This window comes from Enhydra lutris, unplaced genomic scaffold, assembly GCF_002288905.1.
Source record: "Enhydra lutris kenyoni isolate GAN:26980312 unplaced genomic scaffold, ASM228890v2 scaffoldscaffold57, whole genome shotgun sequence".
In the NCBI taxonomy this organism is placed as follows: Eukaryota; Metazoa; Chordata; class Mammalia; order Carnivora; family Mustelidae; genus Enhydra; species Enhydra lutris.
In genome coordinates this window covers 8871850-8898671 of record NW_019154141.1, presented here as the reverse complement: position 1 = coordinate 8898671, position 26822 = coordinate 8871850, and the positions used below count along the sequence as shown (strand labels likewise).

The following is a 26822-nucleotide window of genomic DNA, read 5'->3' as shown; positions in this document are numbered from 1 at the left end:
CAGAAAGAAAAAAACAGTAAAAACAAGAACAGACATCAATAAATAGAAAAAAAATTAATATTTAAAATGAATAAATTCCTAGCAAGACTGATCAAGAAAATGAGAAAAAAAACTCAAATTAACATCAGATATAAAAGGGAGATAGCTTTATAGTTCCTATAGACATTAAAAGAAAAATAAGGGATTATTATAAACATCTTTTTTTTTTCCATGGGACTCAATCCCAGGACCTTGGGATCATGATCTGAGCTGAAGGCAGACGCTTAACCATCTGAGCCACTCAGGTATCTCTATAAACATCTTTATAACATAAATTCAACAACATAAACTGGACAAATCCTCTAAACAATACAGTTTACTGGGGCACCTGGGTGGCTCAGTGGGTTAAGCCTCTGCCTTCAGCTCAGATCATGATCTCAGGGTCCTGGGATCGAGCCCCGCATCAGGCTCTCTGCTCAGCGGGGACCCTGCTTCCCCCTCTCTCTCTCTGCCTGCCTCTCTGCCTACTTGTGATCTCTCTTTCTCTCAAATAAATAAATTAAAAAAAAAATACAGCTTACTGAAAGTGACTCAAGGGAAATAGACAATCTGAATAGCCCTTATCTATTTAATTTAATTTGTAATTTAAAAGGAAAAAAATCTTCAACCAAAAAACTCCAGGCTCACATGGTTTCGCTGATGAATTGTTTTCAACATTTAAAGAATAAGTAATATTTCTGCAAAACTAATAAAATTCAAAAAGGTAAGAAATGTATCATACATATGTCTTCAGAAAACTAGAGGAGACAAACATTTCTCAACCTGTGTTATTAGATAAGTTACACTGAAACCAAAATACAGTAAGGATCTCATAAGAAAAGAAAATTATAGGTCAGTATTTCTCATGACTATAAGAACAAAGTCCTGAAAAAACTAATAGCAAATCAGTTAGTCTTACTTGATCAAGAATGAAATGTTAGTTTAACATTTGAAAATTTAGGGCTCTCTGCTCAGCAGGGAGCCTGCTTCCCCCTCCCCCTGCACCTGCCTCTCTGCCTACTTATACTCTCTGTCAAATTAAAAATTAAAAAAATTGAAAATTTATCAGTGTAATTCATCATATTAACAATAAATGAGAAAATCTATATGTCTTTATATAAATACATATTTATATAAAATATATGCATACATAATCTTTTCAATAAATGCAATAAAGCATTTGACCAAATATTATAATTAACAATAAAACTTTCTACAAACTAAGAATAGAAGAAAACTTAGTGTAATAAAGGAAAACTCCAAAAAACATACAGCTAACAATGAAATGTTAAATATTTCCTCCTAATAACGAGGAACAACACAAGAATATTCCTTCACTCACACCACTTACATTAAACTCAAAATTCCACTGGTAGTCCAAGCTAGCACAAGAAGAAAACAAACAAGCAAATAGTAAAGATTGGAAAAGAAGAAATAAAACTGTCTTTATTTGTAGATTATTTACCTAAAATACTCTCAGGAATCCACAAAAGAAAAAATAAGCCTACTAGAACTAATAATAAATATAGAACTCCAGGCTATAAGGCCAATTTGTATATATCTATTGTATTTTAATACTGGCAGAAAACAATTGAAAATTGAAACTTAAAAAGTAGTGTGGCAGGGTATCTGGGTGGCTCAGTTGGTTAAGCAACTGCCTTCGGCTCAGGTCATGATCCCGGAGTCCCGGGATTGAATCCCACATCGGGCTCCCTGCTCCATGGGGAGTCTACTTCTCCCTCTGGTTTTCTCCCCTCTAATGCTCTCTCTCACTCTCTCTGTAAAATAAATAGATAAAATCTTAAAAAAAAAAAAAAAAGTAGTTTTTGGTTTTTTTAAAGCTTCTTTATTTAAGTAATCTTTACACCCAACATGAGGCTGGAACTCATAACCCTGAGATCAAGAATCACACGATCCTCCAACTGAGCCAGCCAGTTTCCCGGTAGTGTGGCAGTTTTAAAAGATGGCTGTAAATTCTTTGGCATTCCTCCTAACCAGAGTTGGGGGTCTTTGTCTCCTCCTCTTGAATTTTTTTAGCAGGCTTGTGACTGCTTCAACCAATAGAATACTACAAGCTGATGCTAGGTGACATCTTGAGGGTAGGTCATAAATGTCCACACAGCTTTCATCTTGTTCACTGAAACACTTGCTTTTGGAGGATTGCATTGTCATGTAAGAAGTAAAGAAGTACCAACACTTAAGTGTTCCGGTTGACTAGCCCTGACATGGGAGTTTTTGTTCCAGGTGATTTCAGCCCACAGCCATTTGAGTAACCCCTAGAGGTCTGATGCAACAGTAGTTAACTATAACAAACAATATACTTATTTTATTTTATTTTATTTTATTTTATTTTATTTTATTTTATTTTATTTTTTCAGTGTTGCAAGTTTCATTGTTTATGCACCATACCCAGTGCTCCATCCAATACATGCCCTCCACAGTACCCACCACCAGGCTCACCCATCCCCCTATCCCCTCCCCTCCAAAACCCTTACTTGGTTTCTCAGAGTCCATAGTCTCTCATGCTTCCTCTCCTCCTCTAGTTTATCCCAATTCACTTTTCCTTTCCTTCTGCTAATGTCCTCCATGTTATTCCTTATGCTTCATAAGTAAGTGAAACCATATGATAATTGACTTTCTCTGCTTGGCTTATTTCACTCAACATAATCTCTTCCAGTCCCATCTATGTTGATACAAAAGTTGGGTATTCATCCTTTCTGATGGCTGCATAATATTCCATTGTATATATGGACCGTATCTTCTTTATCCATTCGTCTTTCCACAGTTTGGCAGTTGTGGCCATTGATGCTATGAACATTGGGGTACAGATGGCCCTTCTTTTCACTACATCTATATCTTTGTGGTAAATAGTAGTGCAATTGCAGGGTTATAGGGTAGCTGTATTTTTAATTTTTGAGGGATCTCCACACTGTTTTCCAAAGTGGCTGCACCACTGGAACAGAGTGGAGAGTCCAGATATGGACCCTCAACTCTATGGTCAAATAATCTTTGACAAAGCAGGAAAAGATATCCAGGGGAAAAGACAGTCCCTTCAATAAATGGTGCTGGGAAAATTGGACAGCTATGTTTAGAGGAATGAAAGTCAACCATTCTTTTACACCATACACAAAGATAAACTCGAAATGAATGAAAGACCTCAACATGAGGCAGAAATCTATCAAAATCCTAGAGGAGAACATGGGCAGTAACTTCTTCGACATCAGCCATAGCAACTTCTTTCAAGACATGTCTCCAAAGGCAAAGGAAACAAAAGCGAAAATGAACTTTTGAGACTTCATCAAGATAAAAAGCTTCTGCACAGCAAAGGAAACAGTCAACAAAACAAAGAGGCAACCCACGGAATGGGAGAAGGTATTCTCAAGTGACACTACAAACAATATTTTATGTAGTGTCAAAGTACTTAAGAAAAAACTTAACAAAAGATGATAAGACCTCCTCAGTGAAAGCTACAAAACATTTGAGTGAAATTACAGAACTTAGTAAATGGAAATATACCTAGTTTGTAGATTAGAATTTTCCCCCCACACTGGTCTATAGAGTCAACATAATCTAAAGACGCTTCACAAAAGAAGATACCAAGTGCGCCTACAAGCACAAGAAAAGGTGTTTAACATCATTAGTCATCAGGAAAATGCAAATTAAAAACACAGTGAGACACCACTTTACTCCCACTAGAATAGGTTAAAATGTTTTAAGTCAAGCATCAAATGTTGGTGATGGTGATGAGCAGCTGGAACTCTCACATGATGCTGGTGGGAGTATAAGATGGTACAACTACTTTGGAAAACTGGCAGTTCTTTATAAAGTTAAATATAAATCTGCTTTATGACCAAGAAATTCTATGCCTATGTATTTACCCAAAAGAAATGAAAACATATGTCTACAAAAAGACTTGTACAACAATGTTCATAGCAGCTTTATTCATAGTAGTTAGAAACTGGATACAACCCAAATGTCCTTCAACAGAATGGATAAACAAGTTGTTGTATAGTCACTCAATGGAATACTTCATAGTATTAAAAAGGAACTAACTAATAATATATATAATAATATATATAATAATAATAATATACTCAACATATGTAGAGGAATCTCAATATCATGTTAAACAAAAGAAACAAGTGTATATAGTCTATAGTGATAGAAGAGTGATTGCCTATTAAAGATTGACTGGGAGGGAACCTAAGAGAAATTTCTGGAATGATGACAATGTTTTATATTTTGATTGGCATGTTAGTTACATGATTTACATATATTTATCAAAACTGATCAAAGTGTGCAGTTAAGATCTTCACAATTAACTCTAAGTAAATTTTATCACAATAATTTTTAAGATAGATTATTTTTAAAGGTAGCTGAAGCTTTCTTTCCAGGAAAGTTCAGTGGAAAACATTTTCAGTTTAGATTCAGAAGCTAGATTTCAAATTGTACATTTTTCTTTTAAAAAATGAAAAGTCATGGGGCTCCTGGATCGCTCAGTCGGTTAGACATCTGCCTTTGGTTCAGGTTGTGATCCCAGAGTCCTAGGATTGAGTCCTGCATTGGGTTCCCTGCTCAGTAGGGAGTCTGCTTCTCCCTTGCCCCGTTAGTGCGCGCTATTGCGCGCTCGCTCTCTCTCACTTGCTCACTCTCTCAAATACATAAATAAAATCTTTTTTTTAATAGAAATATTTTCTTTTTTTTTTTCTTTTTTTTTAAATTTTATTTAATTATTTGACAGAGAGAGATCACAAGCAGGCAGAGAGGCAGTCAGAGAGAGAAGGGGAAGCAGGCTTCCTGCTGAGCAGAGAGCCCGATGTGGTTCTCGATCCCAGGACCCTGAGATCATGACCTGAGCCAAAGACAGATGCTTAACCCCCTGAGCCACCCAGGTGCCCCTAAATAGAAGCATTTTCACAATACTCTAAGGTTCTACAAGTGTAGTGACAAAAACACATACAGGGATGCCTGGGTGGCTCAGCTGTTTCAACATCCGACTCCTGATTTTGGCCCAAGTCATGATCTCAGGGTCATGAAATTGAACCCCACCACCACCATTAGGCTTTGTACTGGGAATGCAGCCAGCTTAAGATTCTCTCTCTCCCCCTCCCTGCACACATGTGCAGCCTCTCTAAGGAAAAAAAATTATTTTTTTTAAAGATTTTATTTATTTATTTGACAGATAGGGATCACAAGTAGGCAGAGAGGCAGGCAGAGAGAGAGAGGAGGAGGTAGGTTCCCTGCTGAGCAGAGAGCCGATGTGGGGCTCAATCCCAGGACACTGGGAGCATGACCTCAGCCGAAGGCAGAGGCTTTAACCCACTGAGCCACCCAGGCGCCCCCAAAATTATTTTTTTTTTAAATAACAAAACACATACATGCAAAACAAATGGAAAAGTTTTGCAGTTTCCTGGTGAGCTCTTGCTTCAGCCACCGATACACAATGAAAGGAGATACTAATTTGTTATCACAACTAAAAGGAAGATAATTTACATGTAATGTGCAGCTTTTCTGAACAAAAAATGTTGTCTGATATGAGCTTTCCTTTCACTTTTGATAATTTCTACACAGTATACCAGTGAAATCCCATGCAGTAGGATTTAGTTCTGACTATAGTACTAGCTGCCATCTCTTCTCTTACAGTCTCTGTCCTTCTTATTTCTCTCAGATTCCTAGGTACAGAGTCTCAGAATAGGGGTGCTAATAAGCACATGAGTTCCAGCATTTGTTAAGTGTACGTATAAGCAAGGGCAGTAGGGAATCCCTGGTGAATACAGTTTTACAAGGGAATAAAAACAAAGGTTAAAGGGCTTAGAAGCTTTTCCAGGGACTTGTCAGCTAGAACAGTGGCTTCTAAGCACCAGTCCCTTCGAAGTTTTCATTAGTCCATTAACAAAATAAGAAAACAAACAGCCTAGAATTTGTGTGAATATAGTTTGGTATATACATGTATGTAAAAGTTAGATTACATCTTTCCTTTTTTTTAATATTAAAGTATTTCTATACTATGAACTAATGGTGATAGTAGATGGTAATTGCACTTTAAATGTTCTTACTGGTTGGATGCCTGGCTGGCTTAGTAGGTAGAGCACAGCACGTGACTCTTGAACCTTGGGGTCGTTAGTTCAAGCATCATGTTGGGTATAGAGTGTACTTTAAAAAGATAATAATAAATAAATAAGAAACAGCAATCCTTTGTTGGTCCCCAGTTTTTTTAAATTTTTATTTGTCTGTAAAACCTTTTAAAGCTACTGATGATAGAGTATATATTTAAAGAACCTGCAGAAATTTGGAAATGAGCATACAGAAGCATTCTGTAAGGCTAGTTGCATTTGAGAGGTGAAAGCTAAATATCATTAAGTCCTCATCTCTTAAATTTATAACTGAGATACCTTATTTAGCAGAGGAAAAGGAAATTTTTTAGGAATACTTCTCATTGTTTTACAATATTAGTACCATTTGGAAATTCTTTGCATTTATTCTTAATCCTAAAAAAAGTAATCTTAGATAAACATGATGTCCTTATTTCTTAACAGTGAAATATTTTTGATACTTCCTTTATATCACCTGTATTAATAGGTGACTTCTAAGTAACCTCTTCAAGGAAGCAAATCTCCAAAAAAAGGAAAAAATAGCCAAGATTGAGAACAGTGTAATTATCATAAGTGGGATATACTTCCTTTTTAAAAAAAAAAAGAAATGATACATTGTCTACTTTACTCTTGGCATGAGTAATGTAATCTGCTGGGAATTTATGCAAATAAAAATATGATTTTTATCAGCTATGGAATTATCTCATTCATTAAAATGTCCAGATCACAATTTAGAGCATGTTCTTGATCTTTATGCTTAAGAATGTGTTTGAAATGTTTTTCCCAAAGAAAATCCCAGCAAATGCATTATCACCAGACTTTTTCTTCACTGGAAGATCATGGCTTTCTGACAAAGGAGTCTGGGTGAAGTTAAGGGAGATGTAGTTGAAGTTGGGGAGGCAGTGATGTGCTGATAAAATTTTAACAGCCAGCTGGAGAGGGAGGGTTTGTAATATTTGCCCATTTCCACTGTGTAAATAAATATTCCCACCTTGGCCAGTTTTAGGCTACCAGCTGTTTAACAACCAGCTCTTTAAAAGACTGCAGTGGGTTTTCCTGGATCAGTACAGGGTGGCTTCAGCCCACCACTTGGTGGGGCAAGGTGATGGTGCCCAGTAAGGAAGAGATCTATTACAGCTGCCAAGCAGAATGTAATTAGAAAACTCCTCTATGGACATTAAAGGCACAATTATGCTTATGGGTGCCATGGTCCTCAAAATCAAGAACATAAGAGCCCCCGCTTTTGTGGGTCAGTCCATTAGTTCCAAACAACTTTTTTGTCTTTCTTAATTCTTTGGACTCCCTATAGGAATAATGTTTTTTCTTAGTACTATGTCATCAAGGATGTCATTTCATTAATAATCATTGTTAACAGAGCTGGAATCCATAGTTCATTTCAAAGAGTCACCAGATGAAAGTAACAGTTAAAATTCTTCATAATTTGAGAACTGACTTATAGTCCTTAGGATATTAAAGTTAAATTGCTATAATATAAAGCTTGCACTTTAGGGGAGAAATAGAAAGTTTTATTAATCATGAAAAAAATCTGCATATTTTCAAGTAGGAAACGAAAATACGTATTTTCGATTGGTCTTGACTCTTATAAGAGCTAGTCTTGTACAGAAGTCCATGGACTTTTCCTTCTGTCCCCAACTTCCTCTTTTCCTCCTCAGACTCAGATATAACCTGTGTTCCATTTCAATGACTTCTTTCTTCCCCCTGCTTTCCTCCTTGCAGAACCTGTTAAGTCCTACTAACCATAGTTGATCCTTAAACAACCCAGAGGTTAGGGTCACTGACACCGACAAAAACAAAAACCTGCATACAACTTGTGACTCCCCCCAAAATTAACTATTTATAGCCTACTGTTGACCTGAAGCCTTACCAATAACATGAACAGTCAATTAGCACATATTCTGTATGATGTATGTATTATGTAATGTATTCTCACAATGAAAGCTAGAGAAAAAAGTTATTCAGAAAGTCATAAGGAAGAGAAAACACATTTACAGTACTATATTGTATTTATCTTAAAAAAAAATCCACATGTAAGTGGACCCATGCAATTCAAAGCCATGTTGTTTAAGGGTCAAATGTAGTAATTTTTACTTACTACCTGCAATTCGTTTGTACTAAAGTGTACCTTTTAATCTCTATAATTTGTTTACTGTGGTTCAAGAATCACTAAGCATTTAATGAGAGTGGAAGCCTGAAAACCCTCCAACCCTTTTTCTACAGCCTAGCCCTAAATATAAACTGATTTTGTCAAGCTGGGAGAGTATAGAGCTCAGGAGGGAACTAAACATAAAAGTAGCACGTATTTGTCTTTCCCATTGACTCCTTCTTCCTGGGAAGATCACACAAGGGTCTGGTCCCACTGAAGCTGCATTAGGTGCAGTGTAGGAAGCTACTAGTTCTGTAAGATCTTGGGATCCAACCTTCCTTATTCCAATCTCTCTGTTGGCTCGGATTTTTTCTCTTTGTTCCACCCCCTTCTTTCCCACTACACATTAACATGAAGGCATATATACTGCTTTGGACTTCACATTAAACCTTTTTCGTAGGGGCAGCTGGGGGGTATGAGAAGGAATTCCCAAAGGAACATGTGACTCTGTTCTCTTTAATGCTATCAGATAGAAAAAAACAACACATTCTTTTCAGTATTTTCAAGTTTGGGAGAAAAATGAATTTCCATCTGCAAATTTTCACAAATGTCTTTTTCAGTCTGTTTCACAACTGATAACATGGGGGAGATGACCATCATATATACACTTCATATGTTACATATATAACAAAACTTTCACCTCTGGTAAAAACAAAATGAATTCACTAAATAAATTATTCTTTGTCTTTATAATAAATTATGTACCCTGAGCATTTAGTAAACATACAGATCTTTTTCTAATTTTTTTTCCCCAAACAGATACTTGGTCAAAGACCCAAAAAGAACTCAGTTATCCACTTGGTAGGTAACTATTAAGTAATCTGTTTCTTTCTGCCTCAGAGAGAAAAATCCCAGACGAAGATTTCATCATCCTAATTGATGGATTAAATGAAGCAGAATTTCACAAACCGGATTATGGGGATACAATTGTTTCATTTCTGAGTAAAATGATTGGAAAATTTCCTTCTTGGCTCAAACTAATTGTAACAGTTAGGACCAGTTTACAGGTATGTGTTTGTTTGCTTTGGGACCATATTTCTCTTGGAGAGTGATTAAACAAACGAAGTTCTAGATTTGTGTTCCCTTAGTGGTTTTGTTTTTTTTTTTTTTAACACCTCTACCATGTCCTGGAGCACTAGCAAGAATAATTCCCTAAGAGTATATTTTGAGAGTAAGAGATCAGATGATCTAGAGAGAGCAATCTCTGTATATGTATGCCTCTCTTACATAGTGGGATAGGTGGGATAGCATTCCCATTGCTCTGGATAAGTTTTGATAAAGTATCCCTCAATTAACATGAAAAGAAAGTCCATTTTTCTAGACCTTGTCCTTAACATAGCAATACAAATTCAGTCCCTAACACTCTAATTTGCTGTTTGACTTTTGTTGACTTTTTTTTTTTTAATCATGTAATGCCATGTAAAGCCCAGTTCTGTCTGCCATTTAGAGTCAGATTTTCTCCTTCCCCTCTGCTTCAACTTGAACAACTTTTCTAAAACAGGTCGGTGTATGCCTTCCTCTAAGAAATATTGGCAGTATTAAGGCTTTAGATTAAATGTACAACAACTGGGAGATAAGATTTTTTTTTTTTAATCTTTTTTACCTTCCATCCTCTCCCACCGATCACTTAATGGCCTGGAAGAAGGACTAGAAATGTGGGACTAAGCCTTCAAAGACATATGGGCTAAGGATAAATGACTCCACCTAATCTCTCACAAGATTACATAAAACCTTGTTCTCACTGTAGCTGAGTTGGTGTCCCCTATTCCTTACATATTCATACTTGGTTTGGATCAGAATTTCTCAACCTTTTTTTTTTGCCTAACCATTGCCTTGTTTGTTAAGCATCAAAGTCTCACATATTATACACCTATCCCACTATCTTGATATAGCCCATGTGTAATAATTACTAGTGTGCAGAAAACAGCTTCTCCTTCCTTTTCCCCTCTCCCAGGGACTTAGTGGTACTCCTGCATGTGGACCAATTAGCTTTGCTCCCTTCTTTGATCAGAAACTGTACTTAAAATGCTGGCCACCACCTTACAGATGTTCATTATTAATCTCAAAGTAATTTAAATTAAAGGATGTGGATAAATCAATGTAAATGCATCTTTACAACTAAAAATTGTGCAATCTGTTGTTACTGGCCAGTAGCTTGATTGTTAAAGAAGAAGGATGAAAAAAAGAAACTTCCAGGAACACAATCTCTGACTAGTTTTACTAAATGTATGCTTAGGAGATGTTCTTCTCATTTGTATTTTTACATAAGACCATGTGCAATCTCAAAAGACATTTTAAGTATGACTTGAACAGATGACTTTAACTTTTCAGCTATGCCAAAGGACAGGAAAAGTACTACTATGCATACTAATCTACAAAGTCAAAATTTCAGTGTCCTCATAATTCAAGACCTGTAATAACTTCCCAGATACTTCATTCACTTTGACCAAGAATTTTCTAGTTTTCATTCAGCTCTGACAGTGAAATAATTCATAGGTCTTAAAAAAAAAAAAAACCCTCATATTTGATCATTTATTATTTCCACAGACATTTCTTAAGTACTTCACATGTGTCAGGCACTTCCTAGGAGCTGAAGATCGAGCAGTAAGCAAGACAAATTCTGTCGCTGCCCTCATAAAGCTTATATTCCAGTGAGGAACACAAATGAAAACTAAGTGAAAAATTAAATGTATATTAAAATTTTAGATAGTATTGGTGTTATGAAGACAAATAGGATAAAGAGACAGTTATTTTAGACAGGGCAATGGGAAAGCCCTCTCCCAGGAGCCTGGCAAAATAATGAGATCTTATTTACTTTTTTAAAAGATATCTTTGGCTGCTGGCCACAAAGATAATAAAATGTAGGGGATCAAGAATAGGAGCAGTATAGGCGGAAGGTGATGGTGGCTTAGACTAGCGTGGTCATAGCAGGGACCCTGTGAAGTGGTCATACTTGGATTATACTTTGAAGGAGAATCAAAAGGACTTAATGATGGGCTGAATGTAGGGTGAGCAAGAAAGAAGATTCAAAAGTAAAACATGGGATTTTGGTGAACAGTTGGGTAAATGCCAGCATGAGGAAAAGAGAAAGATCCCAGACACCTATAATTTGGTAGTAGGCTTGGTAGTGATGCTGTTTGTTGACATGGGGAAGTTTCTGTGGCAGGGGGCAAAATTCATTAGTTCTGATTTAGCCATGTTAAGTTTGTCTGTGCAACATCCCAATGATGTAAATGTCGAGTAGACCAAGGTATACGATAAGAGCTCAGGGGAGAGGACTAAGTTGGAAACACAGGTTAGGCCTCATCCAGGCGAGGCGAAAATTACATAAAACCTTAGCAAGAACCATTTCAGTGAAATGATGCGGTTGAAGTCTGATTGCAACAAATAGAGGACAGAATGGGAAGGAGGAACAAGAGATAGGAAATAAGGAAACTCTTCTGTGAAGTTTTGCTAAAAATGGGGACAGAGATATAAGATAGTATTTGGGGGGAGGGATTGTGGTGCCATTCGTCTATGTGATCCAGTAGAGAAAAAGAAACTGATGCAGAAGAAAATAGATACTTAGAGGACCAAAGTCTGTATGCAGATAAAATGTAACCACAAAGCCCTATCACTTTTCCCCAGTATACTCTCCAGCACATCACCAAGGTACCAAACATATTAGAAGTATTCCTTTGGGCTAAGGCCTCTGCAAAAAGTCTCCATTAAAATGTAGTCATCCTATTAGGAAGGTTGGAAAAGCACATTTTTATATGGTGTTCTTTGAGTTCTCATGCATTTCTCTTACTGAATTTTACTTTGACATTATGCCATGGTTTACACTGAGAAAAACTACAACAAAAGAGTTATATGGCGCTCCATTTTCTCTTCACGTTAGGATTGTTATTTAGAATATTGATCATTAAATCATTCCAAAGGTAGCCTTTATGAAGACCCATAAAAATTTATCTCAAGTCTCAATATTAGGAAAAATTGTGTCCCCTCTGTGCAACAGATGTGTTTTAACCTATGGATACTGATACTTGATCCTGTTTCCCTCTTCGGCCACTCGGAAGTTTAGGATCAATGTGTGGACCTCAGAGTGTATCACAAGAGTTAGGGGAAACTGAAGGTCTTTCTGTCTCTCTCTCTCTCTCCATCTGTTTTAGGAAATTACCAAGCTGCTGCCTTTCCATAGGATTTTTTTGGATCGACTAGAAGAGAACGAAGCCATAGACCAGGATCTGCAGGCTTACATCCTGCACCGGATACACAGCAGCTCAGAGATCCAGAATAACATTTCACTTAATGGCAAAATGGACAATACTACATTTGGCAAACTCAGTTCTCACCTCAAGACCCTCAGTCAAGGGTCCTATCTATACCTGAAACTCACATTTGACCTCATAGAGAAAGGCTATCTAGTGTTAAAGAGCTCTAGCTACAAAGTAGTTCCTGTTTCGCTCTCGGAGGTTTATTTGCTCCAGTGTAATATGAAGTTCCCCACCCAGTCTTCCTTTGACCGGGTGATGCCTCTCCTGAATGTGGCAGTGGCCTCTCTGCACCCACTGACTGACGAACATATCTTCCAGGCCATCAATGCTGGTAGCATTGAAGGCACCCTAGAATGGGAGGATTTTCAGCAGAGAATGGAGAACCTCTCCATGTTCCTAATCAAACGCAGAGACATGACTCGTATGTTTGTACATCCTTCTTTTCGAGAGTGGCTTATCTGGAGAGAAGAAGGAGAGAAAACCAAATTTCTCTGTGATCCCAGGTAAGCCATCACCTGTAATAAGCAATTCTGAGCCTATTTTGTATTGATTGCATGGAGCATGGGTATTGAAAGCAATGAGAAGTGTTCTTCATTGAACATTTCACGCAAAGGCAACATCATCTCTGTTTCTTCCCAAGACAAGGCTGTAATGAGGTTTATTTTCTCACAATGTTATTTCCGTAAGACTCAAACTCTGCATAGATATTTAAAATACTCCCTACCGTCCTATATATTCCTAAATAATTTTCTTTGTGCTACTGAACCCAGGTTATAACTAATTTAGCCATTTCTTAGACTTCCTCAGTGTTCTTCCGATATGAAGAAAGAATTCATATATTATTCATCTCTTTGACTTAGACCAAAATTGTTTTAAAATTGCAGTTGCCCTTTTAAAAGCCATACCATTTTTAAAGCCACCAGTGACTAAGCCCATTAGAGCCCAGCCAGTGCTAAGGTTTATGCTGGAAAATGGACTCTTAAACCTCATAGCTAAACAGACCTGAAGAGGTCAGCTGGCCTTGCTGCCCTCCTTATAGATAAATAAGTTACCATTGTCCCTATTTTACAAAGGTCCCCTTTTAAAAAGGCCTTAAAATGTTGAATCAGTGCTGGAAGTCATCAAGTTAATAGGTTGGGGAAAGGAAGAAGGACTAGAAAAAGAATGGCAGGTATGTAGTACGTACCACCTCTCCTCTGCCCTGCAGCTGTGCACGCCCAGCACTCTTACCTCGTCAACTTGACCCTGACTTAACACTCTTTCTCAGCGCAATATGCCAGACTAGGTGTGAAACTGTTTCCCATTCTCTTGGGTAGAACCTAGATCTCTAGCATCCTAGTGAGGTGTGCTTTCTACTCCACACTACTTTTTTATAAAAGAATTATTCCTTTAACAAAGTTGGTGTTTCCCAAAGCAGACCTATCCCTGCCTTCCTGGAAACAAAGAAGACACCAACGACATACCTGGCAAAAGCAGAACTTGTTTTGGCCCAGAAAGAAGAGAGGCCACATTTGACTGTGCCTCCATCCGTGACTCATCAGAGAGACTAAACCTCTCTGACCATGCTGGGGTTTTATTTCTCTCCTAGCATGTTCTTCACCCAGCCTTATTGGACACAACTGTGCTTGTGGCCATGTCGCCCAGCCTACTTCATGCCAGTTCGTTAGAAAATTAGTTCCAGATTCTGATGAAGACATTAAGCCAGGCAGGAGATTCTGTGGTATTTTGGTATTTTCCCTGAGACAGGAACTTTTAAAGAAACAAGCTCTAGTGGAAAGAACATGGATTTTTGAGTCATTACCTGCATGTAAATCGTATTTCTTCCTGGAACTGTGACCTTTGGAGAGTTTTATGTTTCTGGGACCATTTTCTTACCTATGTAAAAGAGATAATTCCTAAAGTTGTTGAGAACTAAAGAGGTCATGTAGTATAATACCTAAAATAGTACAGAGTACAAAGAAAGTGTTCAAGGAATGTTCTTCTCTCTACTCCTGCCTTTGCGGTAATAGACCCTTTAGATATACCTTAGCTAAATCCTGTGGCTAATTCGATAAGCAGCAGTAGTCTTCTGCTATTAGTATTCAGGGGCGCGAGATTAAAAAAAAAAAAACAAAACTGAGTCTGAGTTTCTTCTATAAATTGTATGACATTCCCAAGAGTCTTTTATTATAAATCCCACTAGTACTGCTACAATGCTTAATACACAGAGTTGGCAGCCACATTTTAATAAAAAGAGACCAATCTAGAATTGCCTCATGAAAACTGAGAAATCTATTTCCAGAGAGACTTCGCTAGTTGATCTGCTCTCTCTTTTCCTAGAACATCTCAGAGAATTGAATGCCGAGGTCCAAGGCAGCCAGGCTACCACCGAATAAACAGTGTCTTTACAACAGATGAAACCCTCAGGGGCTCCGAAAGGAGAAAATATGGTATTTTGTAGCCATATCATGACTTTACAGGCTTACCTTCTCGACATGATTTATTAACCAGAAACATCTTGGCAACCAGCTGATACACGGGGACAAGCAAACACTTCTAACTTCTGATGCTTTGTAGTCTGTTCCCTGGTGATTGAATAACATGCAGAGCTGCTGAGGGATCATCATATATCACTTAGTGGCAGAGAGAATAAAATAGTAGGACCAGGAGTTATCAAAAAAGCTTCCTCACATTTCATTTCAGTTGGAATTCAGCCTTCTGCCCAGCACTGTCTGGCACCAGCTTTGTTACTGAAGTATTGATCTCAGAGTTTGAGGCCCCCTGGGTCAATGAGATGGAAATTCACTAAGAGTTTAATGCTATTGGCAAAGCCCAAGCTGGCCTTTCAGAGAAACTGGCTGTAATTGCTTTCCATTTCAGGCAGTCTGATTAGCAGGACTCTTTCAAAGCAGGGTTTGGCTTTGTGGCCTTCAACCTCTACTTCCTGTACATTCCCCCTCTGCTCTTCTGTTTCTCCCTGGTTTTTCTCCAGAGCATTGCACGTATTTCAGTAGACCAGAGAGACCAATTCAGTGCCTCCAAAATCACACCATGTAAGCCCGTGCTGAAGGCCTGTCTCCATGTTAAGGAGAACTCTCAGAGGCAACAGAACGTCTCTGGCTCTTCTAGTCCATCTTCCCAGGCTTTCAACACTCACTCATTCACCCTGAACTTGCTGACCTTATTAGGGAAGTAGACACAGAGGAGAATATTCTGTACTGAAGCCAAAAAGTAGTTGATCTTCCTCAGAAATAGGCCACCCACATAAGCTGAAGGGAGTCTATAATCTGAGGATGGTGCAGGAAAGAGGAAATAGCAGAGCCAGAAGTCAGTGCTACAGTTGAGATAGAGTTTTCCTTATTTTAAATATCAGATGGCCTGTTGTCCCAGGATGTCAGCTCCAACATCCCAGAGAGAATGACCTAATGTTGCATAAACATATAACTGTCACAGAAAGAGATGAGTTATAGATGTCTTTTCTTAGCTTGGTAACAGGATGGGTGTGTGTGTGTGTCAAACTGTAAGCAGAGCATCACTGAAAATTTTTTTTATCACATCAGAACTTCTAAAACTTTGGATTTACATTCTGGATAAAAATATGCCTCTTGAAGCCCTGACAAACCTTAGACTTCACCATCTTATTCTGCTCTCTGTTTCCCATTATTCATCACTGTCATATCCTGTCATACTCTGAGATTAATCCATCTTATATTTTATTCCCTCGGGCACTGAGATATCAGATTAACTCACTAATCTTATAAACTAATCTCTGCTATTTTGTTAATAAGAGGAAGATAGCAAACCCATTTGAAGCAACTTGTGCACTTCAAGTAAGGTGTTTGAGAAAAGTCATCAGTCTTTGTTATCTAACCTATTGATAACTTTGATTGTTGAAATTTGAGGCTGGGAGAGTAAACAGTTGGGGGCTGCTTGCCCTTGCTGCTTAATATTTCTGCAGAGCATTAGGCTTAATATTTCTGCATGAACCCCCACCCATTTTTTGTTTCCATTCTTCACTATCTTTGTCTTCACAGTATCTAGCCTCCCCTTCCATAGGAACAGCTCCCAGATCAGTGTTTGTATATATACATATATATATAGGAAGATACATGTAAGATCTTTATAAAAAGATCAGAAGACTCAGTTATCTTATTTTTAACTGTTTGAATAAAACACATGAGGTTTGTGAACTTTTTTTGAGTAACTGAATCACTATGACCTAATGAAGTAATGATTTGGGAGCCTCATCTGGGTCGACCTGGTTTCCTCAAACTAAGAGAAGCAAACTTTATGGCAGGCGAAGAGGGGGAAGGGCTGCACAAATCCTGTGAGGATAGTGGAGTACTTACTTGACTCTCTGTGACTAGAATTGATATCTTATAATACACAGTCTGTTGAGGTTTTTCCTAACTATTTTGGTCAATGTTAGCCCATGAGTTACACATTGAATACCTGATGCTCCAGAATCCATGCCACAAAGCAGACCATCGGAGGAGAAGCAGTTTGCCTAAGGCAAAAAGAAGGCATTCCCCGAAAAAGGGAAAACAAACTCTGTGCAGAGGACCTGCCCAGCCTGCCTTCTTAAAGAATACATGGGTCTGAAGTAACCACAGAATGGGAGCTGCGGGATCAAGGTGATCCTGACTGTTCTAACTAATCCAGACGTGAGCCTCCGGGCAGGATGACATTTAACCTTGCCCTCGCTGAAGCATGAACTCTGGGTTACTGCTGATAGCCATTGCAGGCTCCTACAACAAACTCTTACATTGGGAATAGATTCTGCTTTCTAAAAGCAGTAGGAAAGAATTCAGCAAAGTGCCAGATCATGGGAAGGAAAAAAGGGTCTGGAACCACATCAGCCCTTAGGAGGTCTGGAAGAGTTACAGCAAGGAAAAAGGTGGTGTATATCCTTTACTAGCATTTGACTATTAGTAGATGATCTTACCTGCCTGGAAATATTAACTTTCTAATCTCTGTGCCAGGTCTACATCTGTTACACTTCGAATTCCTTTCTATCACTGGGGGGAACTTAGTCTTCTGATGTCACAATTTGAGTGTGTACTTCCAAGGAGAGATTTCATTGATGTGTAATATTATTAGAGATTTGTCTAATTTGCCAATAAATTTTCCCTTATTATCTAATCCAGTTTCTAACTCCCTATTGGTATCAAGAATAAATGTGAGACTCATATTACTCTATTACTCTAGTCACCTAAGGTCATGGTTTTGTGATTTAATGCAAGGGAGATATTAGATAAAATCTAATGCATATCTCGGACTATGTCCAGTTTGCCAATTGCACGAATGTCCTTCAACTTTAAAAATTTGTTTTCTCTCAGTAGAAATCGTGGGACCCACGTCTATTAGTCAAATAGACAAACCATTCCCATCTTTAAAGCTCTTATACCTTCAAAGATGGGCAACAATAATTCTTTTTTTTTCCCCTTTTCCAAATCCAAAATTAAGTTTAGAGAAAGCTAGTAATCATTCTTACTGTCATAAAAACTCATGTGAAGTTTCCTAAGTTAATAAATATACAGAGACATAGTTATAAAATGGAGAGAGAGCATTCTTTTATGATTTGGAAAGCATGCAGAAGAGTAAACCGAAGAAAACACAAAAAGGGCTTGTATTGTCCTATATGTGGTTTTGCTACCAGAAAGTAATATTGCTTTATATGTTTAAAATTATATATGTATGTATATGTATTTTTTAAGTGGTTATGCCCTGAATAGCAAATGCTGATTAAAACAACTTAACTAAAAAATCAAAAATAGGAAGAAGTAGAGCAGGCAGTTAAGGAAAAGTTTTGGTACCAAAAGTAGCATAGGAAGTAGAGGCTAATTTGTCCTATTAATGAGTACTGAAGCAACACCGGATGAATGAAAAGATGGGAATTCCACAGGCTTTCCTAGGTTGTCAAACCAAGATTAATGGCCCAGCAATCAGAAGTAGTTTTCACCAGCTTAGGGGGACATGACAGCGCATTTTCTTTTTTGTGACTGCAGCAACTTATTCAACTGTCTCTAGAGACTTTTGAAAGCAGCTAGATCTCCACATTTGGTACAGTCAGCACTAATAGCCTGTCCTCTCAACCGTAAGAACCCACAGCTGTGAGACATGTATTCACGCAGCCGCCATGAGCATATCCAGTTGGTTTGGCCATTCCAATTTTATCATAAGTGTTCCCTGACTTGTTTCCACCTCTGCAGACCACACCCTCAGTTCTCACATGAACTGCTTTAACCTCCTAACTAGGGAGCGCCTCCCCTCTGTCCATTTTCCACCAGCAGCCACAATCATTTTTTTTTTTGAAAGCATAAATCCAACCATGTAACTTCCTCATGAAAATCCTTTAATATCTACTTCAAAGCCCTCTATAACAAAGGTATCTTCCACCCACCTTTTTAAATTGAGCTCCTTCATTCTCCCTCTTATTCTCCCTGATATTCTGGTCATAACTGATCGCCTGCTAATTCCCAGAACTTGCTAAGCTCTCTCCCACCTCTGGGCCTTCGCATTTAACAATTCCCGCCATCTGGAGCTCACTTTCCCTGGCTCCTCACATGGCAAGATCTCTCACTCCTCCTCAGATCTCAGCTTAAAACTGCCATCTCCTCAAGAGAGACTTCCACTTGTCACCTTATATAAGGAAGTCCTTCCTTGTTTTCTTCATCATAGCAACCTATATACTTCCTTCCTAACAGTTGTCACAATCTACTATTAATTTGTTGTACGTGAATACTTGTTTCTATGATCCATTTTCCCCTATAGAATATGAGTGCACTCATGAGGACAGGAACCCTTTCTGTCCTGCTCACTTTGGGCTTCCTAGTGATTAATACGGTACCTGGCACACAGCACTCAGTAAATACTTTTTAAAATAATGAATTAAGTAAACAAAGGAATGATAAGTGATACTAATTCTAAGCTTGCAACTAAAAATATTTGTGAAACTCTTCTGACAGTTCAGTAGTGTCTTTTGTTCACTCTGTCACCATGTGTCAGGAATGAGTGAAGACACACATTTCCACAAGGGTCCAATGAACAGTTATTAAGTAATATTTTCAAGACTGTGTTAAGCACTGACGAGGATATAGATATAAGTTAGATCTGTCTACTAGGACAGGTTAGTGGTTTTAACAGACGCATTTACAACTCGCTATAAATCAAGGCAGAGTGCTATGCTAGAGGTATAAACAGTGAGCGAGCAGCGTGGGGGAGGAAGAGCAACGTGATAAATCTTCAGTGCCTGCTGTTATTGTTCTTTTTTTTTTTAAAAGATTTTTTTTATTTATTTATTTGACAGATATCACAAGCAGGCAGAGAGGCAGGCAGAGAGAGAGAGGGAAGCAGGCTCCCCGCTGAGCAGAGAGCCCAATGCGGGGCTCGATCCCAGGACCCTGGGATCATGACCTGAGCCGAAGGCAGAGGCTTTAACCCACTGAGCCACCCAGGCGCCCCTGCTGTTATTGTTCTAAATTGTGACAAGTCAGTGGAGCCATAGCTCTTCTGCTTCACAGATCCCTGCCAACTGCCCAAAGACTTCATTGTCAGAGGACAAGTGTCCATTTTCCTCAGGCCAGTGATGCCTTAACAGAACAGAAGGGCTATAGGAAACTGTGGGGTGAAGTGGGAGGAAGCAGGGAATCTCTATCCAGATTCCATATTTAAAAAGATGGAACGCTGCTCCACCCACTTCTACAAAGGCAGATCTTGGGCACACTCTACTTTTACAGTCTGCAACTTGGGGTTGACCTCATCCGGCTCTTTGATTTCACTTCCACGTTGAATCTGAAACAGTAGGACAAGCTGACTAGCAATGTATTTGGTATCCAGGTGCCATGAGAAAACCATGACAAGAACATGCCAAAGCAGTTACCTACTGATAAGCTAAAGATGGAAGAAATTTTTGCAAAGATGTGTGGGTGTCATTTGCTGAGAATTGATAGCAACAAGCAGACTGTAAGGCAGCAACCACCAAAGTGTGGCTACAGGCAGAGTTTTTAAGATGAGAGGTGAAAAGGATCAGGAATGTCAGTCTCTTGTCAATATTTGAGTTATAGTTATACTCCTTCACAGTGTAACAGTGGCAACAGAGACGCCTGCAAATTCAAGGCCAAAGCAGGTTAGTGAGTTAGCAGACCTGCAAGTCCTCGTGTTTCTTTTTCTTGACCCCATATGCTTAGCATGGATTCATTCATGAAACACTTACTGAACTTCTACTCTACACCAAGGACTGTGCTATCCACTAGAGAAACTTAGACGAATGAGACACCTCTTGACACTAAAGCCATTACCTTCTAAAGGGGAACCAGACCCCAAGCAACCAACAATAGTGCCATAGTACAGAATACCCTAGAAACCTAGACAAAGAGGAAATGCTTTGCAGAAGAGGTGACATTCCCACTGGAATGTCTTGAAGGATGAGTTGATTCCATGAAGCAGCTCTGGAGTGGGAGAGCACTATAGGCAGAGAAGACAAGGTCATGGCAGGAGCAAAAGCAGGTGTGAAGATAGGAAATGCCTTTGCTGAATTGTGAGAAGATGTGATTAGAGAGTAAGACACGAGATCAGAAAGAATGAATGGAAGTATCACTGGGAAGAAAGCCTTGACGGCCATGTTTAAGACTTCACAATTTATTCTGTAAGTCTCTATAACCTTTTATAGGTTTGTACAGGAGTCTCTATAACCTTTTAAGGACAAGGAGACAATGATTAAATAACTCTGATGTTGTAAAAAATAGTTCTAATGAGTGGTGTATGGAAGATGGATTGAAGAAAAGGAGAGAGTGCAGATAGGAATACTAGTTACGAGGTTTATAGCAATAGTGTAGGTAAGAAATGCCAAGACCTACAATGTGAGAATGGAGAGCAAGGTATACATGAGAGAGACATTTTGGAGATACTCAAAAGCACTGGGTCTTTTTTTTGTGTACAGCCATTGAGGGTGGAGGGCTTAAAAATTACTGTGAAACTTATCTCGAGTGGTGGCGGGAAGTGAAACTACTGACCAATATAGAACATTCTGAGGGAGGAGGGCTCCTAGCATGAGCAATGGCGGGAGGATGAATAATAGGATTAGTGGGAGAAGATGAGTCCTGTTTTGGACATGTTGTTAATGAATTACCTCGAAGGAAGGTGCACAAGTATATTTAGCATGCGACTTTGGAAAATAGGTAAAGAGAAGAGTCAAAGCACAGGGTTATGGATTTGGAAGTCATCAGCAAGTACCTGACAGCAGAAGTTGTAGGACTAAACAAGGTAACCCAAGTTAAGAGTATAGAGCAGTAAATTTAGAAGCGTGTGAACAGAATAGTTATATTTAAACGCTAGGGGAAATGATGGACTAATAATTTACAAGGGAAATATTAGAAGAAGACACAAGAGAAAGTAAGGTCACGGAAGTCAAAGGAGAAAACTTTTCCAGGCCAGGTCTGAAGTGATGAATATAATTTCTGCCTATATCCCATTAGCCAGAACTCCATCCTCAACCCCACTTGAATAAGTGAAAGCGAGGTTCCTGGCAAAGTCGCCACCTCCTAGCAACAAGTGTTGACTATGAAAGGGAGCGCACATCTTTTGTAGATAGCTGTCCCTCTCTGCCAGGTAATTCTGATCTCACTAGGTCTCCCTAAATAATTCCCCACATCTACCTCTATGTTAGAAAGTCATTCCACAGCAGCCTCGCACATTACTTCTGCCCAAATTATAAGATAGTTCAGCTAGCTTGTAAGCAACACCTTAGCAGCGGGCTGTAACTATACCACTTTTATCATGTCTGAGCCCTGCACAGAAGAATATCAAAACACCTAAGTGGTGTTTCTCTGAAACGCTAACGTGTTGTATATCGACTTTCAACATAACAGCTAATGAAATCTTTGTTGACTACACATCAGTGACTATGACTAGAACAATGGAGAAAACATCCATGTCAGAAATATTTAAGTTAAACATTTGTTAGCATGTTTCCCTACTATAAATAGAAACTTTAAGTCTAGCTGTCTCCCTGGGGTGCTAAGCAAAAATCTATTAGAAAAACAATATATATCTTATGCCATTATATATTTTGCATAAAACAACTATTCTTCAGTTTCCAAACTATTAAAACAGGTGGAGGGAAAGGAGGGTGATTCTTGCTTATAAAGGGTTTTTTTTTCTAAAAGTCTCCCTAGCTCTGAAGTCTTGAGGTACAGGGAAACAGGGTTATCATGTAAGAGATAACCATGTTATCTCTTGATAACATCTTATCAATGATAATATCTTGATACTATCTTAAGAGCAGCTCTTCACTGCCTTGTAATCTGTCAGTGTCCAAGGGGGAGCATCACTTGTCTCCAATAATCCATCTCAAGGGGCTGTTGATGCCTGCAAAAAGGAATGGAGATAGGATTGACCCTCTCCTTCCTTGACTACCCTCCCTACCTTTCGTCAGAACTTACACATCTAGGAGAAGGGAGAGGGGACAGGGCCAAGGGAGGAATCTGCAACTCTGACCTGTGATTGGTTCTCCCCTAAAATACCTCAAAAGCAAATCCATCTTGAATATAAAGTTCAGTATCCTCTGGGAAAAAACCTCTGGTCTCCTTGAGAAATTTATATTCCTCCTGTTAGCTTAAATGTTACGTTATTTCTTAGGGACCAGTTAGCTCTGTCTTCGTCTCCCCTCTCTGCCTAAAATTACACTACCAAGTTTTCCTGCATTGACTAACAGGGAATGGCAACCAATAACTGTTACCCAGTAACTGTTCCCTGATATGTGGATTTCTCTTTTGGTCCTGAAGGCAGTGGGGTCAAGGTGTGAAGGGATAAAGATTGGGCTTAAGGATGAGGTATCGCATTTAAAAGTGAAAGTTCTGTTTGTGCACACAGTTACCTGCCAATATGTATAAAGTCACGTGGTTAATATTCATTCCTTAAGTATAGCACTATCCTAATTCTTACAGAGAATATACATCTCACTTAATATAGCTCACTTAATTCTCACCACAATCCTGAGAGGTGGTTATCATTATTCCTGTCTTGCAGAGAGGTTAAGTAGCTTTTCCAAGGTTACAGAGCTTCTAAGTGACAGAAGCAGGATTTGAACATAGGTCTATTTTGATTTTGCTTCAGAGATGAAGAGGCAGCACTGTGAATGCAAACAGGGAAATTTGCTATGTAGCTTTGAATCACAAGGTGATCTCATTATATATAAGCTGTGTGGAAATAATTCTGCCTTCGCCACTACCCCCCACCCCCATTTGGTCTTTATTATCACATATGAACCCACACCAAAGTTGACTTTGATTACCATCATCTTTAATTATAGAAGGAAGACATAGTTGTGTTCAGTCATGCCTAAAATCATGTCACACTGATGAGGGCTCCCTCTGTTTTTTAACTAGTCTCTCCCAAAATGCCAATCAAAAAAATGTCAAAATTAATTGCTGATTTTAATTATGTTAAGAATTCAGGGTTTATACCATACAAAGGAATACGTTGCTCTTAATGTTGGTTGACTTTTCACACAAAAATGCCCATTTTTCGCAGAAATGAAAACCAAGTCGCTAATCTTGTCAGTGTGTTAACAGAACTAGGTTTCAGAAAACCCTGGGTTCTCATCCCATCTCTCTTTGATCCCAGCCACGTGAGTTGGGGGCTCTCCTTCAGTCTTGCCAAGTCTCTGTCTTCCATGATAATATTAGGAGTAATATTTAGTCCTATGCCTATAGTATAGGTGTTTGTGAGAATCTAAAAAAGTGTTATAGTATTTTTAAAATGATAAAGTCGTGTGCAACTTTACAGTATTATTAATTCAGTCATTCTACAAATATGCGTTCCTGTTGCCTGGGAGTACATATGTGAAAAAACATGGCTTCCAGCTTCCATACAGTCTTGTGGGAAGGCTGACATACAGACAGGTAGTGTGCTGTGGTGGGTGTGGTAGGGGTGTGTACCTACTACAAGAATCCGAGGGAAAGAGCCCCTGAGTCTGTCTGGTGGGACCAGGGAGGACTTCACGGAGGAGATGGTGTGAACTGAGACTTCAGGAATGAGGAAGAGTTTGCCTTGTGAACTAAATGGGGAAGAGAATTACAGGCAGAGGGAAAGTGTGTTTGAAACCCAGAATGATTTACTCCATCTGAAAATACAAGCACCAGGTAAAAGGGCAAAGAGAGACAAACAGACAAGGGACAAATGACGGAGAGCCTATGAATACCATGCTACAGAGCTTAGATTATATATGGGAGGAAGTATAAAGCCATTGAAGAATTTTGAGCAGACTTTTTATCAGGTTTCTATGCTGTAGATTATTGACCTGGGCCAGGGAGCAGGCAGTGGAGAGAACGAGGCTCTTGCAATTATCTAAGAGAGAAAGTATATAAAGGGAGGAGAAAAACAAGTGCTAGATTTTATGCCTGAGTAACTGGCAATATATTAAAAAATAAAATCCTAAACGGATTTGGTTTTTGTGTTTTTTTGTTTGTTTGTTTTTTATTTGACAGAGACAGCGAGAGAGGGAACACACACAGGGGAGCAACAGAGGGAGAAGCAGGCTTCCCGTCGAGCAGGGAGCCCGATGGGGGGCTCCATCCCAGGACCCTGGGATCATGACCTGAGCCGAAGGCAGACGCTTAACAACTGAGCCACCCAGGCGCCCCATAAATGCATTTGGTTTTGAGGGAAAGTTTCAACTACAGATAGTGTCATATGACAGGTCATTTGAAGGACGAGAGATCCAGCAGGCAATTAGAGAAGCAAAACAATATATCTGTGCTAGAGATGTCGCTACAGTGAGAGCTGAAGCCAGGAGACCTGTGAAATAAGAGGAAATGGGAAATAAAGCAGAGAAGTTACATCACCGAAGGAAATGGGAGAAAAAGCATCAGGGCGGTGTCACAGATACCGAGAGAAGAGAGTTCAGGGGAGGTAGTCAATAGGACCTAGTGCTGGAGGGAGAAAAGAAAAAGATAAAGCTCAAAGGCTCAAAGACAACCAATTAAGAGGCTGCTGGTAATCTCAGAGAATGGCGAGGCTAAGAGTCAAAAGAAGTGAGGTTGAAAGTGAGCAAATAATTAGAAAATAGAAATAAACACAGACAAGTGTAGTGTAACACATTCAGATGGTAGGTTAGCCAGTGGCTCCATATCTTATCAGAACAGTAAGGGACAGATGGAAATGCCAGCATGTAATATAAATTGCTGTTTTCCTTTGTGTCCTGAACACCATAAACTCTGAGTCCAGGGAACTGATCAGAACCATTCTTTCATGAATAATGTGATACGCTTGTGTCCAAAAGGAAATGAACTATAGTTGTCACCTTCATCTTTTCTTTGATTCGTATTGCTTGCTGTTCTCCTTAGTGTGAGATCAACGATAGCAAAAGCAAGCACTGTTCTCTCTAGCTAGCTGAAGTGCATACCAAAGAAATGCACACATCGTACCGGGATTTCTTAATGGTAGTAAAACAAAAGCACTAGGATGATGTCAGTTCTGTGTCTAATTCATTTCCTTGTCAGACCTGAGTTTTTTATCTTAACCATGTTGGGAATGGCCTGAAGCGTGGGTAGGTAGTGGGGTCAGAGGCTTGTATTCAGGGGTTCTGGTACTATGTAGCTGAGCCAATGGATGAGTCACTTAAAGCAGTAATTCTTACAGCAGGGAGGCTACAGTAATTTCAGTGTTAATAACTGGGTAGGACTGAGAATTTGAGATAGGGCCTTTCTAAATGTTGCATGTCACCTTCTAATATGCTCTGTTGAAATAACCTACCAACTAACTTGGACTTTCAAAGGATAAATGAAAGTTCAGGGGCATGTGGGTGGCTCAGTGGGTCAAGCCTCTGACTTCAGCTCAGGTCATGGTCTCAGGGTCCTGGGATTGAGCCCCACGTCGGGCTCTCTGCTCAGCGGGGAACCTGCTTACCCCTCTCTCTCAGTCTGCCTCTCTGCCTACTTGTGATCTCTCTCTCCATCAAACAAATAAATAAAACCTTAAAAAAAAAAAAAAAAGTTCAATAGCAATTTCCAGATTTTGTGGATGTGGAACAATCTGGGCTCATACCCTCAGATGATACTGATGATTCCATGCAGGCTACACTTCTCTGAGATAGTCTCTCAATTAAATAACTTCCCTCCCATTATGGCTAATCTTATCCAGTGAAATAAGTTGGCACGTTATCCACTAGAATTCAGAAATTCTTGAAGCTCAAGGTTAGAACCTTGGTAGAATTTCTTTTTAAAGTCTTTTTGGAGAGAAATTTCTTTATAATGATTCCTGGGTAAGTTGTCCATCCCCTAGTTTTCAGATTCTTTACTGAAGCTTGAAAAA

General features: G+C 39.0%; 1 protein-coding gene across 2 annotated transcripts in view; it reads left to right on the top strand.

Annotated features, from left to right (window-relative positions):
* LOC111158180 (tetratricopeptide repeat, ankyrin repeat and coiled-coil containing 2) overlaps positions 1-26822 on the top strand; it is a 364770-nt gene that overhangs the window by 293389 nt on the left and 44559 nt on the right. For both annotated transcript variants that reach the window (XM_022520087.1, XM_022520086.1), the window contains exons 12-13: positions 9115-9281; positions 12426-13033. In XM_022520087.1, coding sequence (XP_022375795.1) covers positions 9115-9281; positions 12426-13033 — 775 coding nt within the window. The remainder of the gene's footprint in view (positions 1-9114; positions 9282-12425; positions 13034-26822) is intronic.